Genomic DNA, 21,026 nt, shown 5'->3' with positions numbered 1-21,026 from the left:
CTTTTCCCACTTATCTGAGCCTCCTGAGTGTTTTTATTTACCTCTTTTGCCTCTGCTTTCCTCACAGCGGTAAAAAAAAAAAAAAATATATATATATATATATATAAAATTAAAGTCGCGTCGCGCTTTAGTGCAGCGATCTTGGAAAAGAGTTTTTTTTTTCTTGAGATTCTTCTGCAGGACCGGTGCTGTGATACTCGGTCTAGTGAGGTAAGAGTGTTTTCTGACTCCTCCGGGGTGGGCCCGCGATCGGGACGTTTTTGGCGCAAACCGCCATTTTTTAATTTTACCGCCGTTTTCGGCGATGGCTGCGGAGACTGTAAAGCGCTGTTCTAAATGTGGCAAGCGCAAATCAGCAGTGGGGCTCTGTAATTCTTGCTGTAGAGCCGGTCCAAGCATGGCGAGCGGCGATCTTTTGTGCTCTGAGCTGGCAGCGGACGCAATTTTGGATTTTCCACATGGCGCGGCCTCCGTTGCGACGGAGAGCCCTGAATCCGGGGGGGGGGGGGGTCCTCTGAGTGAGGCTAATAGAGCTGATAGCCCTGGGCAGGATCCGGGCGGTCAGGGAGCGGTTTTCTCCCCTGATTTTGTTTTAAAGCTGCATAGGACGTACATGCTTAAAAGAGCTCTTCCACAGGGTTCTTTGGACCCTCTGCCTCCCCCCCCCCCCCCCCCCCCGGTGGATCCTGGCCTTTTGGCGTTGGCTTTGCCTGTTTCTTATCCTCCTGATAAACGCAGAAGGGCTAATTCTCCTTCTGAGTGTGGCACACCCCCCCCCCCCGTGGTCGGGCTATGAGGATTCTGAGGGGTCTGGCAGAACTTCTTGGGCTGAGGAGCCAGAGTCGGGTGCTGAATTGCCACAGGAGCTTGATGATCCGTCTGCGGTGAGGATTTTCCACCGTGAGGAGCTGCCAGCGCTTATTTCAGATGCCTTACAAGCCCTCTCGATTGAAGATCCTGGGAGTGGCACAGCCTCCTCTGTTAATCCAAGGATGGCTAGTACCAGAAAGCCTGCTCGAGCCTTTCCTTTGCATGACTCCATCCAAGAGCTTATTTCGGCTCAATGGGCTGACCCCGAGGGACCTTTGAAGGTTGCCAGGGCTATGGGGCAATTATACCCTCTGAGTGAGGAACATTTGGCTCGCTTTGCAATGCCTAAAGTGGATGCATGGTCACGGCTGTGACAAAGAGAACTACCCTCCCTGTTGAAGGAGGTGTTGCCCTGAAGGATATTCAAGACCGCAGGCTTGATTCAGCTCTGAAGCGGTCCTTTGATTTGGCAGGTCTCACTGTTCGGGTGTCTGCATGCAGTTGTTATGCTGCTAGAGCCTGCCTGGCTTGGTTACATCAGGCAGTGGAACCGCCCGGTGATGGAGCGGAGACCTTATCTGAAGTGGCTCCGCAGATGGAGTCGGCCTTGTCCTTTTTGGCTGACGCCCTTTATGATATGGTCAGAGCTTCGGCTAAACAAATGGCTGTAGCAGTGGCGACTCGCCGCACTCTTTGGCTACGACATTGGGCGGCGGACATGGCCTCTAAGCAAAGGTTGGTGAAGTTGCCCTTTCAAGGCCTTCTCCTGTTTGGTGAGGAGCTGGAAAACATTGTTAAAGGCCTGGGGGATTCCAAACCTCAGCGCTTGCCCGAAGATAGGCCGAAGCCTTCCTCTAAGGGTCAGGCGGTCCGCTCCTGTTACAGACCTCGCTTCCGTGAAACTAGAAGGTACCGCCCGGGGCGTGCTGCTGGGTTCACTTCACATGCCCGCTTTCAGCAGATAAACTCCTTTCACTCGGACAAACGTTCCGCAGCTGCCGGTTCAAGGCCTGGAGTTTAGGGGCGACCCTCTCAATGATGGTGCGCTGGCCCCCTCCTCGTTTCCTGTCATCGGAGGAAGACTTTCCCTCTTTTTCAAGGAGTGAGCCAAAATCTCCGCAGATCAGTGGGTCTTGGACCTGATCAGAGACAGATACCGAATAGAATTCGATGCCCCGGTGAGAGACGTGTTTGTGGAGTCCCGATGCGGTTCTGCCGCCAAACAGGCGGTGGTAGAGGAGACTTTGCTCAGTCTGTGCCGGATAGGGGCTGTGACCCCGGTGCCTCCCGCCGAACAAGGTCTAGGCCGCTACTCCATTTACTTTGTGGTGCCACGAAAAGGCGGGTCTTTTCGCCCGATCCTGGACTTAAAAGAGCTAAACAAGTCCTTACGAGTGCGGCATTTTCACATGGAAACCCTGCACTCCGTCATTGCAGCGGTTCAGCCAGGAGAGTTTCTCACGTCTCTGAACCTGAAAGAAGGTTACTTGCACATACCAATTTGGCCCCCGCACCAGAAGTTTCTGCGGTTTGCGGTGTTGGGAAAACATTTCCAGTTTTGGGCCTTGCCTTTTGGCCTCGCCACAGCTCCCCGAACCTTCTCCAAGGTAATGGTGGTAGTAGCTGCCTTTCTCAGGCGAGAGGGTATCCGGGTTCACCCGTACCTAGACTGGCTCATCAGAGCAGACTCAGAAAAAGAGAGTCATCTAGCTACAGCCAGAGTGGTTTCAGTCCTTCAATCTCTGGGCTGGGTCGTCAATATGGCCAAAAGTTACCTGTCCCCCTCGCAATCTCTAGAATATTTGGGGGCCAGGTTTGACACAGCCTCGGGCTATGTGTTTCTTCCCGAGCAAAGGCGGTGCAAGCTTCAGAATCGGGTCCATCTGCTCCTGAGGATGCCCCGCCTGCAAGCTTGGGACATTGTCCAGCTGTTGGGATGGATGACGGCCACCTTGGAAGTGGTGCCATGGGCGAGAGCGCACATGAGACCTCTACAGTATTCTCTACTTCAACGATGGTCTCCAGTATCTCAGGATTATCAGTGCAGACTTTCTTGGCTCCCTGCGGCCCGCCTCAGTATGGAGTGGTGGCTCTCGGACAGCATGTTGCGGCGGGGAATGCCGCTGGCGCTCCCCGATTAGTGCCTAATGGTGACAGATGCCAGCCTGAAGGGCTGGGGCGCACATTGCCAGGGGAAGCATGCCTAGGATCTGTGGACGCCCGACGAGTCGGAGTGGTCTATCAACTGCCTGGAGTTGAAAGCGGTGTTTCTGGCTCTTCTGGCCTTTCAAGTGACCCTGGAAGGATTGGCTGTCCGAGTGATGTCGGACAACACGACAGCAGTGGCCTACATAAATTGACAAGGCGGCACTCAGTGCAGAGCTCTAGCCGCGCAGGCCGAACAAATTTGCCACTGGACTGAGCTGCATCTACAGTCCCTGTCAGCAGCTCACATTGCAGGTCAGAGCAACGTGTAAGCCGACTATCTAAGCAGGCATCAGATCGATCCAGCGGAGTGGGAACTATCAGACGATGTATTCCTGCAGATATGTGCCAAATGGGGCAAGCCAGTGATGGATCTTATGGCGACCAGTTCCAGTGCCAAAGTCCCGTGCTTCTTCAGCAGACGGAGGGATCCTCGCTCTGCCAGGTTGGATGCCTAGGCTCATCCTTGGCCCCTGGGCTTGCTGTATGTCTTCCCTCCGTGGCTAGGGCGAGTGCTCCTGCGGATTCGGCTGCATCCAGGAGAAGTGGTGCTCATCGCCCCGGATTGGCCCAGGAGGCCTTGGTATGCGGACCTCCGACAGATGCTGTTGGAGGCTCCCTTTCCGTTACCTCTGGTTCCGCACCTGTTGTCACAGGGTCCGGTGGCCATGGAGGACGCCTGCCGCTTTGGTCTTATGGCATGGCGATTGAGAGGGCGCAATTGAGAGAGAAAGGCTACTCAAATAAGGTAACTTCCACTCTCCTGCAGGCCCGTAAGCGCTCCACTTCTGTGGCTTATGCCAGGATTTGGTGCCAGTTTGAAGTCTGGTGTGTTTCAGGAGCGTTTTCTCCGTTGCGGGCTCCTGTCTCGCCGATTCTGGACTTTTTGCAGGATGGTGTACACAAAGGCTTGGCCTATAATTCCCTGCGAGTGCAAGTGGCAGCATTGGCCTCCCTGCGTGGCAAGGTTGAAGGCGTGTCCTTAGCTGCTCATCCAGATGTGGCACGGTTTCTTAGAGGGGTGCTTCGGCTCTGTCCTCCCGTGCGGGCACCTTGTCCAGCTTGGAACCTGGGGTTAGTATTGAAGGCCCTTCAGGGGGCTCCCTTTGAACTGTTTCGGCGTGCTTCAGAGAAAGATTTGACACTGAAGGCCGTCTTTTTAGTGGCCATTACCTCGGCGAGACGGGTGTCAGAGCTCCAGGCGCTGTCGTGTAGAGACCCTTTTCTGAAATTCTCAGAGTCAGGGGTCACGGTTCGGACCGTGCCTTCCTTCATGCCTAAGGTGGTTTCAGCGTTTCACCTAAACCAGCCTGTTGTTCTTACCTCCTTTGTTGAGGAGGAGTTTCCAGATTCATTTGGGCAGTTGCACCTTTTGGATGTGCGCAGGACTCTGTTGCATTATCTGCGAATTACAAATTCTTTCAGGACCTCTGATCATCTTTTTGTGCTGTTTGCAGGTCCTCGTAGAGGGTCTTCAGCGTCTAAAGCCACTATTGCCCGTTGGCTCAAAGAAGCTATCTTTGAGCTCCGCCTGAAGCCTTTAAGGCACATTCCACAAGAGCGATTTCCTCTTCCTGCGCGGAAACTGGAGCACTATCTCTTCATGAGATTTGCAGTGCTGCAACATGGGCTTCTAAGCTCTCTTTCGCCCGACATTACAGGCTGGATGTGGTTGCTAGGAGGGATGCGCGTTTTGGAGCACAGGTGCTGGCGCGTGGTGTGGCTTGTTCCCACCCTATTTAGGGATTGCTTTGTTACATCCCATACGTAATGGCTTCATCTGCTTGATGACAAGGAAGGGAAAATTAGGTTCTTACCATGATAATTTTCTTTCCTTTAGTCATAGCAGATGAAGACATGAGCCCTCCCTGTATGATTGTCTGTATTGCAGTGATTCTGATTTTAGGTGCTGTTCTTGTTTCCTGAAGTTATATTCCTTCCTTGGGGAGTTGGAAAACAGTCTTCAGGATTCTTGTTACAGTTATAGGAGGATGAGTTCATTCCCTCCAGTTCATGTTTTGGGAGGACGAGTTTATTCCCTCCAGGAGGATGAGTTCATTCCCTCCTTTTTTGGAGTTTATGCCCTTGTTAAGGGGCCATCGTTCGCTGTGAGGAAAATTCATGTTATTCCCATTGCGGTTTGCCATACTGCTTTGGAAGCTTCAAATACTGAAGAGGCAGTGGAGCTAGCTGGCCATGAGGCACTGTGAAAAATTGAGTGCTCTCTATCCCCCCCTGCTGGTTGATGGACACAACCCATACGTAATGGCTTCATCTGCTATGACTAAAGGAAAGAAAATTATCATGGTAAGAACCTAATTTTCCCTTCTGTACAAAGGTTTGTTTTTTTTGCTTGATCATTTTTGAAATTGTTGATACAAAAAAAATAAATAAGTCTTGGCTGATAACTAGTAACTTAATTAGCTTGTAGGTCCTTTGATCCTGCTCAGCAGAGCACTACTGTTTCGCAATAGCTTTCTCAAGAGCTTCACCTATACCTCCACCACAAAGTCTTACAATAAAAATAAGAGAGACAATTTTCAAACAGTTGTACCGTGGTATGTAATTTACTCTATGGATTTCTTTCTGTATGGTACCTTTTGCCAGTAGGCCTCACTTTGATAATTCAGCCATTAAAAGGAACAAAGATGGTGCCTGCTGATTTAAAAGACGCCAACGATCTTTGTGCCAATCAGGGCTTCTCTATGATTTAAAGACTCAGAGTGGAAAAGTCCAAGAAATACTTTCCAATCAATACATATAATCTTTAGGGATTAAAGACCAATGCTGTTTTTTTTTCTGTAATAATATTTTACAGAAAGTGGGTTTGGTTTTTTGTGTGTGATTTTTTTTTTTTAACTTTTCCAACGTGTGTCTTTAAATCATACCGAAGCCCTGAACAGTACAAAAAATTGAGATGTGACTCATAGACAGGATGAATGATTTGAAGACCTAGCTACTGGGATTTTGGTTTATCAGATCCTTAGAGGCATATTTTTAAAGCACTTAGCCTTCCAAAGTTCCATAGGTTTCTATGGAACTTTGGAAGGCTAAGTGCTTTGAAAATATGCCTCTTAGTGACATGAAAGGTGTAATTTTTTTCTAATGGTATGAACAATAATTTGAGCCTGGGTTTTCATTTGTACATATAGTTTATTTATTATTTTACTATACCACCCCTTTTGCAGATAGGTTGAAGCAGTTTACAAAGCTGAAATAACAGAAACATAAAATTAAGAAAGGATTGCCAAAATCGGATCGGACAGAACAATCACATACCACAAAAAAAGTAAAATCAAATAGCACTACTGTAAAATATCTACATAGCCACTACCATTGTGCTCTAACCACCAAACACCAACTTATGTTTCAAGTCTGTTTATTGAAAATAATACAAAATACAACACTGAAAGAACAGAACGTTTCATAACCCACAGGTCCAACCTTCCAACAACACCTCCCATCCCATCTCTTGTAGTTGACACAAAGAAGGGAGTTTCATGTTCAGCAATCTACTTCAAGCAACCAGAGAAAATGTATTCAAAAAGTGAGTCCAAACATTTTGAAAACATAAACCTTCAGGAGGGTTATATCCCGAAGAGTTAAACGCTCCATCCGTAGAAGGGAAGACATTTGGATACTCAATTGCTGCATCTTTGGAGCTGTGGGGGAAAACCAACAAAACGAAATATGTTTTTTGCCATCAATATTGATCTAGCCAAAAAGAAAAACTTCAAATCGCAAGGCACTGAAGGGGGGTAATAGCATAAGAACAGAAGAGTAGCCATATACTGGGTCAGACCAATCTAGCCCAGTATCCTGTTTTCCAAACAGTGGCCAAGCCAGGTCACAAGTACACTCAATGGTTGCTTCCCATGTCTATCTCAATAGCAGACTATGGACTTTTCCTCCAGGAATTTGTCCAAACTTTTTTTAAACCCAGATACGCTAACTGCTGTTACCACATCCACTGTCAAAGAGTTCCAGAGCTTAACTATTCGTTGAGTAAAAATATATTTCCTCCTATTTGTATTTCCATATAACTTCCTCGAGTGTCCCCTAGTCTTTCTGCTTTTGGAACGAGTAAAAAATCGATTTACTTTTACTCATTCTACACCACTCAGGATTTTGTAGATCTCAATCATCTCTCCCCTCATCTGTGTCTTTTCCAAGCTGAAAAGCCCTAACCTCTTTACCCTTTCCTCATACGAGAGGCATTCTATCCCCTTTATCATTTTGATTGCTCTTCTTTGAACCTTTCTAATTCCGCTATATCTTTTTTTGAGATACGGCGACCAGAACTGAATATAATAGGCTTATGAATAAGTAACAAAGGATCCTGGGAGAATAGTCATTGGAAGACTCAATCTAATGTTGGGTCACTTTCTTTCTGAAGTATTGGGCTAGGTTCATGGCATTTGGAGGGTCTTCATTTGTGGCTATCTCAGTTTGAGCATCAAGGAGGTTATTTATGAGGCCATAGAGTTTCTTGGTATTGGGGCGTCCTGATCCTAGGTATGTGTCGTAGAATTTTGATTTTGCTTGTTTAATGAGGTGTTTGTAGGACTTCACTGCTTGTCTCCAAATGTCTGTGAGGCATATTTTCAAAGCACTTAGCCTTCCAAAGTTCCATAGGTTTCTATGGAACTTTGGAAGGCTAAGTGCTTTGAAAATATGCCTCTTTGTTTTCTTTTATACTGTCTTTTATCCACTTTATTTCTAATTGTCTACAGTGTATTTTGGTAATCAGTTCTTCATTAAACCAGAGGGATGAATGGTGATTGCGTTTATTTTTCAGTTTTACAGAGATGATTTCATCTAGTGTGGTTGGGCTCCAGAAGTCCTAGTTTATGAGGAAGTCTTTAAGGTTGCGGTCTTATCCCTGAATTCGGTAGCTTTTACCTTGCCTCTTGTGGAACCTTGGTGGGCTGTTTTTTTTTTTTTTTTTTCATTTTTTTCAATGCTATTTTGTTCCAGTTTAGGGTTAAGGTGAGTTTGTTGTGATCAGAACCAGGTGATGTCTGATATGAGTATGTCTTTGTGGCTCAATAGTCTGTGTGTGAAAAAGTTCTAGAAGGTGGCCCTTGCAGTGTATTGAGGTTTTAATTGGTTTGGGGATATCCCAGGATGATAAGAAGTTAATGACTTCCCGGGTGTGTGGATCATCCAGGTTGTCTAGGTGAATATTTATGTCCCCTGTGAGCAGAACATTTGAGTAGGTAGTATATATATTGGAAATGAATTCTGTGAAATCGTCTCTGGCTTTTGCCTAGCTGCCAGGTGGTCTGTAGAATAATGTGCAGCAGTGTCTCCTTGAGGGTAGGGTCGTTTATAGTGAACACTAGAATTTCTAGGGATGGACTGAAGAGATTTGATATGATTGTCACATTTAGGAAAGCCTTGTAGATAACCTCAAGGCCGCCCCCTCTTTTTGAGGTCTGTGTCATGTGTAGTATCTTGTAACCTTGTGGCATACATCGTTCAGTATGGGGTCATCTTGAGTGTGTAGCCAGGTCTCTGTGATTAGTGCTAATTCCAGATGATCTTCTACCCATGCTCTGACGAGTTCTGGTTTATTGGTAACAGAGCGGGCGTTTATGTAGGCTAGAGGGATTGGTAGATGGTGGTAGTATTGTTGGTGTCACATTTGATGGTTATCAGCTGTCATTTGGGTTTTTGAGGGTTCCTATGTTGGCACCTGGGGATTCTTGCTTTGGTGGGTTGATATCCAGTGTTTGGATGTGTGGTGATAAGGTGTATTCTTTCTTTCAGTAGAGCTTAGGTTGCTAAGATCTGGTCTGATTTTGTTCAGTCGGTATCCTGAGGATGACAGGATAGGGATTTGGTATTTTGGCTCGAGTGACCACATTTGAACAGCACGAAACGTTTCACACTCACTACAATATAAAAAAATCCTAAGAGATAAATATGTAATAATACTTGTTAATATTGAATAATTAATAACTCCTAAAGCCTAATTGTGCATAAAATGATAAAATGCCATTAACAAAAATGCATCAAGTCCAGCCTTAAAAATTCCAGTGCACTGCATAATGCATGTGAGCTAAAGTATGATTAAAATAAAGACTAGTCAGTGTCCCCCAAATTCTGTAAATGGCGACTAAAGTTGCATGCACAAATCTGCACACGTAGCTGATTTGCACATGCAACTTGTTTAGCAAGCTAATCACTGATAATTGGCCAATAACAAGCAATTATCATTACTAATTAGAATTTGCATGCACAACTTTCTAAGTGCATTAAGTGGTCCGTGTAATTTCTAATGTGTGGATCACAAATGGGGCATGGGCGGGTCATGGGGTTTCCTGAAAATTACTTCAACTATGACAGAATATGCCCGATCTGTGCCTAAATAAGACGTGGCCATTTACACCAGGTTTTAGTTGTCATAAATGGCTGCACCTAAATTTTATAGGCAGTCTGTTGTAAAATCAAGCATAGTATGCATGTGAGAGCATCTCGAAACCACACCTAACCTTAGGTGAGGTTTATAGAATACTGCTAAGCGCGTTTTATTCGGCTCTGATTTTATTTTTATTTTTTTGGTGATCTGGTTTATTGTTCAAACCATTCACTATTTTATATCTGGAGATGAACCTCTGTTCTTCTTGTAAAAGAATCTTATCAATGTTGCCTCCTCTCCATGAATTTTGATCTTTTTTCAGGACCAGAAATCTAAGGTCTTCAAAGATGTGAGTATGGGTTACTGTATGTTCTGTAAGTGGTTTCTCTGTCACCTTTCTCTTGATGGCACATTTGTGTTCAAAGATATGCAATATATAGCAAACTGCATGGGCAGATTGCAGCATATACCACATTCTGAGTTTTGCAAAAACTGCCCTAGTTTGTGACAGTTTCCAGTAACCAGATGGACAAAAGTTCTTGTTTGTAAATCATACAGAACAACTATAGCAGGGGTAGTGTCTAGTAAAAGTGGCTGTCCTTTTATGCTGTACAGGGGCTGGAAGAGCAGAAGGTGCTAGAATATTTTTAAGGTTCTTGTATCTCTTAAAAGCAGCCATATCACCCTTCCCAGCAAAGTGGGGTAAAATCTGTGTTACACACCAATGTTTCCTGAGTATTCTAATGACATCATAGTACAAATGGTCATACAGCAGGTGCAAACAACTTTGTCATTCTGCTTTTTGGGTTTAGATTGAAGCAAGGTAAGATGAATGTGTTCTACAGAGATGATCTTCTAAAACAAACCAGAATCATGGAGACCAAATTGACAAAGAGGCTATCCTGAGAAAGATAGTAAAGAAGAATTGAAGAGAACATTATCTCAGCATAGAAGGTCCCTGCTTCAAATCTAGCCCCTTTTAATTTGATATGTATATTTGACGGTAATAAGCCCCCTACACAGTGTATACACGGGGGAAATGTGGTCATGTCGGGCACTGTTTTATCTTCTGTTTTTAATAAATTGTCTACCTCTTTCACTGTTTGGTGTATTTGATCTGCTCTTTATCTGCACTGAAAAAACCTTTTTGACAGCCGCACTAAAATTGGGCTTAGTGCTTGGGAAAATCCTGAATAAGGATGTGCTAATCCCATTTTTTAGCACAACTTAGTAAAAGGGCCCCTAAGTTCATTAATGTGATTTTTCCTTTCACTGTTGTACACTGAAAACAAAACATACCATTCTTCAATGACAGTCATTATGCTATGGCACAAAAGAAAGTAAATGAAAATGTTTTATTCCATAAAAGATTTAATTAAAAAGTTTTAGAGAATTTTTGCCAGCAGGCTATGATTCTCCTTTCCTCAGTCATTTTATGATCAGCAGATAGTAGATTTCTTCTTATGTGGTCCCATAAAATATCTAAGCATTGAAGTTTAAGTATAAATATTTGTGTGATTTTTTTTTTCTTTTTGCAGTTGAATGGATCATTGCAATCTCTGCGACTGCTGGAGCAGCTGCTATTGGTTATTTAGCTTATAGATCATATGTCCGTAAAGACAGGGGTGGAAAATCCTTGGTAAACCTTCAGATTCTGAAAGATAACCCCAAGGTAGTTCATGCATTTGACATAGAAGATTTGGGAGAAAAAGCAGTGTACTGCCGCTGTTGGAGATCTAAAAAGGTAAATTTGCTGGAAAGTGTTCCCCCCTATCCCCCATACATTATCTAGCTAGCACATTTGTTAAACTATCTCTATTATAACTTACAAATACATCTATAAATAATAAAGTGAACCTGATGACTGTGCTTACCTTCCCTCAGTATAGTACAGAGGTTCTCAACCCAGTCCTTGGGACACATCTAGCCAGTCAGGTTTTCAGGATACCCACAATGAATATGCATGGGAGAGATTTGCGCTGGCTGGTAACTTGAGGACAGAAACTGGCATAGCAAGTACTACTGGTGGAGAAAAGAAAATTTCTTTGCATCAGCTTACACTGTTCTGAATCAGTGGGTATTATCCCTTCCCACCAGCAGATAGAGGTAGAGAAAACTGAATCCTACCAGTGACATCATCTGTTATAATCTGTAGTGCCTACCTTCCAGCAGGTAGTAGGTTGTGCTGTGATGTTCTGTCCCTGGCGTAGCTCCCTGTTCTGTTGGCCCTTACTGTGCAGTTAAAGATGGTCATTTATGCCATAAGATGTGTTTTTTTTGTTTTATTATGAACTGTTGTGATCTGTTTATGGTTGGTTGGTTGGTTTATAAATCAGGGCTCAATAAATCCAAGGTTCCAGGTTGCCATGGTGACTAGAAATTCCTCACTGGCACCTGGGGTTTCCTTGTACTGTATATATGAGTAGTTTTAAATGATGCTGTAGTCTCGAACAGGAGCTTCTACTTCACTGAATTGGATGGCTCTCTGATAGTTTGAGCCATGCGATGCAGGAGTTGCTGTGCCAGTCTAGGAGCCCCAAGTCTTGCTAGCGCAATAACTCCTTTATGTTTATTGATCACCTGATGCACTGCCTTTCACAACAAGTAAAGTGGTTTACAATAAAAATAATTGGAAACAGAAAGGAACTACAAATCACATTAAAAAAGGAAAAAAGAGGAGAAAGAAGCTAAGAAAAATAAAACATCTAGCAAAAGAGTTCCCAAGCCATTCAACCACTCAGCCAAACAGCCATGTCACACTGGTGCACCAGGGAAAAGAGATGGGCTTTTAATAAGGCTCAGAACCTTAAGCAGAAGGATTCAGACTCTGGGAGCTGTGCAGTTCAGTAAAGAAGCATCTCCTGTTCTGGTAGGAGTGCAATGGCAAGATGAGTAGAGCAGGCCTAAAATAGGATGACTGCCTTGGCTGCACAATGGCTATGAAGTCACTTGCTCAGGGTAGGTAATTTAACTGGCTACATGGATGAGGGAAATAGTAGAGGCTTGTTGGTGAGTGACAAGCTTGTGAGGGTAGTGGAGGGAATGATAAGGGAGGGAGGCTTGGGGGTGGGAGAGTCTGACTTTCTAGGTGATGGTGAGGGTAGTGGAGGGAATGAGAAGGGAGGGAGGCTTGGGGAGGGAAGAGTCTGACTTTCTAGGTGATGAGGCTATTTGTGGTGGTGGTGAGGGGGGGTCCTGGCTATATTGGACAGTCTGCCTGACTGGAGGTGCTGTGTGTGGGGGTGTAGTTAGCTGTTTGGGAGGAGGTGGATGATTGGCTTCCTGGATGATGCGGGTTAGCTGCAGAGAATGTAGGGGCTTGGAGGTGGGGAAATGAGAGAAGGGACTGGTTGATGATAGGGTGGGAGAATGAGAGTGAGTAAGACTGGCAGGGAGGGGAGATGCTGCCTGTATATTTCTTCCAGCAGCCTGCATTATTGCTCAAATTTACTAAGCTTTCTTTTCCATTAGTCACAGAATGGGAGTCCTATTCGACCACTCCTGGGGTTGCAAGCCAGAGATGAAGGTCTTGCACTCTGGAGGCCTCACAGGCATGAGATTACTTATAGCTCCTGGGCTTTATGACAGCTACATTGGAGGTAGTCCCTCCCACATGATCCCCCTTTGGTCAGTGCTGCTGTTACTCTGAGCCTCAAGATGCAGGACTTCAAAGCTTGCCTTTCGGGATGAGCAGGAGGAAGTCCTGGTGGGACAGCTCTTGGCACCTCTTACAAGAAGTTTCTCTGGATCTTCCAACATCGATTGTGGGGACCACTGATGCCTGCCTCCTGGACTGGGGATCCCGTTGATTGAAACAGGTGGTGCAGGGGTGCTGGTTCTTCCCCCCCCCACCCCAGAGGCCTACTGGACATTCAACTATCTGGAAACGAGAGCCATCTGGTTGGCCCTGAAGGAGTTCGTCCCTCTGTTTCAGTGATGTAAGACAATGTCATGGCTGTAGTATATATCAACAAGCAATGGGACACCAGGAGCCTGGTGGTGGCTCAGGAGGTAGCAAGCATATGCAGCTGAGCCAAGCAGTATCTCTCTGCCCTCTTAGTGGTCCAAATTGCAGGCCCACATTGCAGGGAAGGACAATATCCAAGAGGATTTCTTCAGTCAGTCCACCTTGGACCCATGAGAGTGGAGCCCTATAGCCTTTCAGCTCTTGCTGAACAGGTTGGATTCCTTGATCTTTGACCTGATGACATCAAGGCAGAATTCCAAAGTGGAGCTCTTTTTCAACCATGGGAGAGAGGGTGGCTCAGTTGGCATAGATGTCCTGATGCAACAGTGGCTCAGGCAGGAGCTTCTCTGTACATCTTCTCCATGGCCTCTGATTGGGAGGGTCCTGCACAGAATGGCATGAAATCCCTTCCTGATGCTCCTGGTAGTGCCGGACTGACTGCGAAGGCCATAGTATACAGATCTAATTCATTTGGAAGTGGAACCTCTGATTTCTCTTTCCCAAGGAACTATCTCTTAAGACCAGGCTCAGTGGAGTTAGAGGATCCCAATCTCTTCTAGCTTATGGTTCGGGCTTTAAGAAGCAGTGTCTCACAGGAAGGAGGTTGTTTCCTTCAGTGATAGCCATTGTTAGTAAGTAGCATTGTGCTGTTCTTGACCAAACCTGGAAAGTAGCCTAACAAGCTTCAAGGCCTATCCAGAAAGTTAGCCAAAGACCTCTGGGAGATATTGTAAGCAGCTCTGATCCCTGGTGATGTCAGTGTAGGTGGACAGGATGTCCTTCGACCTGATGGGATTAGTTTGTATGTCATAGGACCAGTGCTCAAGAACAGCAAAGGACGGGGGAGTCATGTGACATTGTTCCATGATGGATGCTTGATTGACTGGTGCCAATTCACTAATTACAGCTTTTTCAGCCTATCAAGTGAAGGTATTGCCTCCTACAAAATACTTTCTGTTCACGGAGTAGTGTGGCTGTGAAATATACTAAAAATGAGCATTCTTATTTCTTCTGCATCAAAGTGCTCTAAATTGGATCCTCTGCCTGAAAAGTGCAGTAAAGTCTGTGGCTGGTCCCAAATACAGGGTGCACAATGTTCAGATCTGCCCCTCCACAATAAATAAGGGGGTAGATAACTAAGCCTCCGTGAGAGTGGGAAGTTTGTAATCCATCATGACAAGGTTATCAACAGCGATGAGCAACTGCAATGCTGCTATACTTATTCTGCCAGTATCACATCAGCCTTACCGCTTATACCAGACAGGGCAGATCTTAAATGCTCGCTGCTACAACAGCCACCCCACCTGCAACTTGGGCAAGAAATTCCTGTGCCATTGCCACTGTCTCAGAGTTGAGTCTTGCCCTGATGAGTCACCTTTAAGTGGGCTGGGTATAAAAGAGCAAAGCGTATTTTACACTGTACAAGCTGTGTACATATTGGCGCAAAACTGTAGCATTGGGAGGCCACCCTCACAGAGTAGTCATGAAAGCACAGGACTTTCTTATTATCATAAGTAAGAGGTCTCCCATTCTGCATAACTTGTAAAATAGCAGCTTTATGCGCATAGTTCAAAATTTTTTAAATCGCCACTCGTGATCAAGTAGCTATCTGCTGTCTTACTCTGGCCCTGATCCTGTGCGCCTGCTCAACTCTAAGCAGACTGAGGTGGTCTGGTAACTGCAGCGAGCAAGGAAACCAGGCTTCTATAAAACTAATAAGCTCTTTGTCTTCAATTGACTCTGGAAGTCCCACCTACTGGAGACTGCTTCTCTGGGATCTGTTCTCAAGATCCTCAAGTTTCTCTTCATAAACCACAATTGATTTCTGCTTCTGAGCCTGGGAATCTTCTATCATCGTTATGTGCTCCTCGAGTTCACTATTGCATGAAGTCCCAACGTAGGGTTTCCAGTTGGTCATGAACCCGTTCCAGTTTCGTATTGGGAGTATTCTCTAATCCAGCAATGATTCCATCACTATGGTTACCTCCTCTGCTACCTCAGCCACCCATGTAGAATTAACAGTTGGGGCCACCATCTTGTCCTCTCCCATCCAGGACCGCTCCTTATGCTTTTCTTAATGATTTTGTCATCATACATATTTTATTTATGTACAGTGTCTTGATATACCACAAAAGGCCAAAGTTGGCTTCTATGCAGTTCACAATAAATCAAATTAAACTGCCAAGAAAAGAGGAAGAAAACAGAGTAAACATATACAAAGTTGCTGATTTAGTGGGGTATGCACTTTCAAAAAGGTGGGTTTTCATAACTGCTTTGAACTTAACATAGGAGGGTTCTATGCGGAGGTTTGTGGGGAGTGAATTTCAGAGCCGTGGTCCGGTATACCTAATAGCAGTGGAACGGGTGATGTTGGGGCGAATAACAGAAGGAGGGGGTAACCAAAGTGAACTGGATGCACAGGAAAGAAGTGGTCTAGAGGGTGCATAGAATATAAAGAGGCATGACAAGTAGTCAAGTATTGAGGGAAGACTAGAGTTAAAGACAAGAATTCAGAGTTTGCATTGGATTCAAGCAGAGAGGGGCGACCACTGTTCTGACCGGAGCAGTGGTGTGACATGATCGAATGGACTTGAACAGTGAAACAAACGAACTGCGGTGGATTGAACAAGTTGGAGCCACTTAAAGGAAGAGGGGCGTACACACAGTAGTGGTCCCGATTTTGTTCCACATGATGTCTTGAGTCTTTACCCGTTAAAGAATGGAGTTTGGGGATCGATTGTTGCACTAAAAGATCAGGGTTTCAAGGTAGAAACCCTGTGGGAGAAGCTGTGTTCAGTGGCTTCCCCAGAGCATGGCGTCACGTGACCTTACCATGCTGGTACGTTTTAATAGTGCCTTACACATTAGTACAGGTCTGTGCTAATGTTGCCACCATGCAAAAACATTCACTGGCTGCTTAACAGGCCCCATAGCTTTGTAAATACAAAATTAGGTGCAATGTTGGCTCTCCTGAACGTCCTTGTCCAAGGAGTACCTCTGTGAAAATGTAGACAAAAGTACACTCATTGTTCCACTTTCATACAGGGTGAGTGGCTTTCAGATTAGTGCAGATTCAAGGACATATGATTGTGAACTTTAAAAAAAAATCCATTTATATATATTCTTTTGTATAATTTACTTTTATATAAAAGTTTGTTTCACGTACATGTGCACATATTCATAATGGTTTTGCAGTTAATGACGTTAAGTTGCTTTTTCAATAGGTTGGTGCTGATTGTGCTACTTTATTTTACTGTGGAGGATCTGTTTCCCCAAGTATAATTGTATTTTATTCTCATATACAGGGTGAGGCAAAAAAAAACAAAACTCCCTAGAGTTTTGTTTTTTTAATGTTTTCTCAGCAACTGCTTGGAATTTCAGTGTAAAGTTTTACAGGTTTATTTGTTCTTAATATCTACATTTATGTGCCGAGTAGAATGAGATTATTTTTAAATATGGTGAAGTTACAGACTTTATAGTGTGACCACCCAGCAATTCTTGCACATAAATGTTTGCACTGTAATACCATTCCTTAGCCTCTGCAGCAGATTAATCCAGAAATTGGTGGGTTGTGTCCATCTACCAGCAGGTGGATATAGAGTACTGTACTGAAGATAGTGACATAGCACTTCCAGCCCCCTAGTCAATCAGTATATCTCTATCTCCAGCAGGCGATGGATTACTTTTCACCAGCTCCTGGATTCTTCTTAGTTTTGGAGGTGCTTCTGTGCTAGTTCTCTAGTCATTTGAGCCAGGGGATGTTTGGCTTCACGTTGCCAACTTTGGGGCATACCTGGCACTCCTGGGTCCCTGCCTCACCCTATGTTCCCCTTGCCCAATACCCCTTGCCCGGTTTAGCCTTATTAGTCTGTGGATTTCCTCACAAAAAAAGGCAGACAGGCTGAGGCACTTTGCAGCGGTCTGGCACAGTTGGGCCTGGGTGGCCGGTCTGGGCAGTTGGCTCCAGCTTGGGGGATCGCTGGCTTGGCAGAGACCCATATCAACGGTGCTCTGAGATGGTGGTGAGTGGCCCTTTAAATTTTTTATTTTTATCGGGCAGCGCAGGTGCAGCCAAGTTCAGGTGCATGGCGGCGGAAGCAGTTAAAAGAGGCTCTCACTGTGGGAAGAGGAGGTTGGCAGCAGAACTCTGCACAGTGGGGAATGGCATTGCTCTTCCTGCCGACATCGCAGTTTCCCACTCTGAGACATCTGGCACATTCACTCTGCTATTTTCTTCTGCCAACACAACCCCTATGCAGGCCTCCACAACCATAATGAACATGTCAGTCAGGGACCCTTTCCCTCTCTGAGGGTGGTTCTTGAAGTCCTGCGTCAGAGAGGACTTCCTGCAGTGCTGGCTGGGGCTCTGGGAAGGTTTTCCAGGGCTCTGGGGATCTCTTTTTTTTTTTTTTTTCTTCCAAGTTTATTTTACTTTTGCATACCTGCTCAAGTGGACTTTGCTTCAAGGTATGCTCCCCACCTGCATTGGTGGTCGCCGTGGGGGCCACAGGGGAGTTATGGTAAGCAGTGCAGAGCCTGCCAGAAGATCCAGTTCAAAAAAGGAGGTGAATGGCGTCCACATCTGAGGTGGAGTAGTAGGGCCCTGCGTCCCCCCCCCTTTGGAACCCACTATGCCCGGGAAGTTACTTCACCCTTCCCAATTGGGCGAGTTGGAGGTGAGTGAGCTCGTTCTGGAGGACCGGATGACCCCACGGCTATACGCATTTTCCATAGGGAAGAGCCTCCTTTGATCACGGATGCATTGGCAGCCTCCATGTGAACCTGAAAATGGCTAACACAAGGAAGCTGTGAAAGGCTTTCCAGGGTGCATGAGGTGATTCAGGAGTTCATTACAGCTGAGTGGGCCACCCCTGATTTGGGGTTTGAAATTGGCAAAGGTGATGTCTCAGCTATATCCTGTGGGTGCGGATCACCTGGACAAGTTTGTACTGCCTAAAGTGGATGTTCTGTTGGTGGCCATCACCAAGACCTACCCTCCCAGTGGAGGGGGGGGGGGGGGGGTGACGCTGAAAGATGTCCAGGATAGGAGATTGGAGGCTTCGCTGAAGCACTCTTTTGAGGTATCTGCTCTCGCCCTGCAGTCCTCTGTTCTTATGCAGCTGAGGCATGCCCTAACTGGGTGTAGCAAGTAGTGGAAGAGGTTCAGGAGTCTGTCCCCTCCTTGTCCGCCTAGGATGGAATCGGGTCTGGCATACCTGACCGGCTCCCTTTATGATTTAGTGTGGGCCTCAGCCAAGCAGATGGCTTTGGCAGTCACATCATGCCGGTTGTTGTTGTGGCTTTGCCACTGGGCAGCAGATATGGCATCCAAACAGTGGCTCACTAAATTGCCTTATCAAGGTAAGCTACTGTTTGGAGAGAATCTGGAGAAATTGTGAAGGATTTGGGAGATTCCAAGTCACAAGAGCTCCCGGAGGATAAGCCTAAGTCTTCTTTTCGTTCTGGGGCAGTGAGGCCTTGGCTTCGCGATGCAAGACGGTACCACCCTGGCCAGTCTTCCATGTCCTTTCAGCATCCCAGATACCAACAGCACTCTTCCTTTCAGATGACAAGTGGGCTTCGGGCTCCACTTCTCCCCTGGGACCCATAGGGTGTGGACCAAGATCAATACAGATCAGTGGGTTACAGATATCAGAAACAGTTACAGGCTAGAGTTCTCTCCCGTCTGAGATTTTTTCTTAGAATCCCTGTGCACCGTTGCATTCAAGCATTTGGTGGTCGAGACCACGCTACTGTCCTTGCTTGACCTCTGGGCCATGGTACCGGTGCCCCCTCTCGAGGTTCAAAGGGATCAGTATTCCATTTATTTCGTGGTTCCCAAAATAATGGGGGGAGGGTCCTATCCCGTGTTACATTTCAAGAAGTGGAATCAGTTTTTGCGGGTCAAACTCTTCCACATGGAAACGCTGCAATTGGTGGTAGTGGCGGTGCAACCGGGGGAGTTTCTTACCACTCTGGATATCTTTGGTGGTAGTGGCGGTGCAACCGGGGGAGTTTCTTACCATTCTGGATCTCAAGGAGGCATATTTGCATGTTCCCATTTGGCCTCCACACCAGTGTTATCTCCACTTTGCCATTCTGGTGCAGCACTTTCATTTTCAAGCCCTGCCTTTTGGCCTCACTACTGCCTTCCTGAACCTTTTCAGGGTCATGGTGGTGGTGCTGCCATCCTAACAGAAGGAGGGGATATGGGTGCATCCATATCTCGAAGACAATCAGTCATTGAGATAGGGATGGCATTGGAACAAGAGAGTTGGCTGGCTACCGACCAGGTGATTGCTGTCTTGCAGTCCCTGGGATGTGGTGGTCAATTTCCCAAGAGTTCTCTGGTGCCATCCCAGACCTTGGAGTATCTGGTGGTCTGGTTTGACACTGCCCAGAGCAGGGTCTTTTTGCCAGATCTCAGAATGGCCAAGCTTCAGGCTCGGGTTCGGAGCCTGTTAGAAATGCTGGGTTCCTGAGCCTGGGATTATGTGCAGGTGCAGGTGCAGGGATTGATGGCGGCCACCTTGGAAGTGGTGCCCTGAGCAAAGGCTCACATGTCCATTGCAGTAGTCTCTGTTAAGTCTGCTATTGAGACAGACATGGGGAAGCAACTGCTTGTTCTGGGATTTGTAGCATGGAATGTTGCCACAATTTGGGTTTCTGTCAGGTACTTGTGACCTGGCTTGGCCACTGTTGGAAACAGGATACTGGGCTAGGTGGACCATTAGTCTGACCCAGTATGGCTGTTTTTGTGTTCTTATGAGTCTGTAGTCGCCAGTGTCTCAGGATTACCATTGGCATCTTCGGTGGTTGCCTCAGGCAAAGGCCAATATGGGTTGGTGGCTTCACGCCCCCAACTTTTTTTTTGGGGGGGAGGCTTTTGGCCTCCCCACAGTGGATAGTCGTGGTGACTGATACCAGCCTGTTGGGTTAGGGAGCTCATTGCCTCCACTGCTATGCACAGGGGCTCTGGTCCAAGTTGGAAGCGGATGATCAATCACTGGAGCTGCGGGAGATGATGAACGCGCTGCATGCCTTTCACAATGTGCTGGAGAGCAAGCTGGTTTGCATCCTGTCAGACAATCATCAAAGCAGAACACAAAGTCTGTTAACACTTGGAGGCCTGAGGCCTCTTGGAGTGAGTGGAGGCCGACTTGCAGTACCTCTCAGCAGCTCACATAGCGGGGAGCCTCAATGTGCCAGTGGACTTTCTCAGCCATAGTGTCTTGGATCAAGCAGAGTGGGAGCTGTCTGAGGGGACCTTATAGAGCAAGGGAGGGCCTCATCAATGATCGATCTCATGGCAATGTGAGTGAACACTAAAGTGCCCAGGTTCTTCAGCCAAAGAAGAGAATCTGGGTCCGAGGGCCTAGATGCCCATCTACAGCCCTGACAGGAGGCAGAGCTGGTCTACTTCTGTCCCCCGTGGCCATTGATAGGATGGGTCCTACACAGGATTGGGCATCACAGGAGGTTATCATTCCGGTAGCTCTGGACTGGCCCAGTATCCATGGTATGTGGATCTGATTCGGCTTCTGGTGGATGAGCCTTTTCGTCTGACAGTGTTTCCGCTTCAGCAGGGTCTGGTTCAGATGGAAACACCCTCCTGCTTTGGTCTTGCGGCCTGGCTCTTGAGAGGTTGAGACCGAGGAGGAAGGGTTATTCGGACGTGGT

At 46.3% G+C, this 21,026-nt stretch overlaps 1 protein-coding gene across 1 annotated transcript in view; it reads left to right on the top strand.

Annotated features, from left to right (window-relative positions):
- Positions 1–21,026, top strand: part of CISD1 (CDGSH iron sulfur domain 1) — a 54,271-nt gene that overhangs the window by 19,720 nt on the left and 13,525 nt on the right. The window contains exon 2 of the mRNA XM_030203101.1: positions 10,918–11,123. Coding sequence (XP_030058961.1) covers positions 10,918–11,123 — 206 coding nt within the window. The remainder of the gene's footprint in view (positions 1–10,917; positions 11,124–21,026) is intronic.

Source organism: Microcaecilia unicolor, chromosome 5 (genome assembly GCF_901765095.1).
Source record: "Microcaecilia unicolor chromosome 5, aMicUni1.1, whole genome shotgun sequence".
Classification (NCBI taxonomy): domain Eukaryota; kingdom Metazoa; phylum Chordata; class Amphibia; order Gymnophiona; family Siphonopidae; genus Microcaecilia; species Microcaecilia unicolor.
The sequence above is the reverse complement of the archived record's forward strand: the minus strand, read 5'-3'. Positions and strand labels throughout refer to the sequence as shown.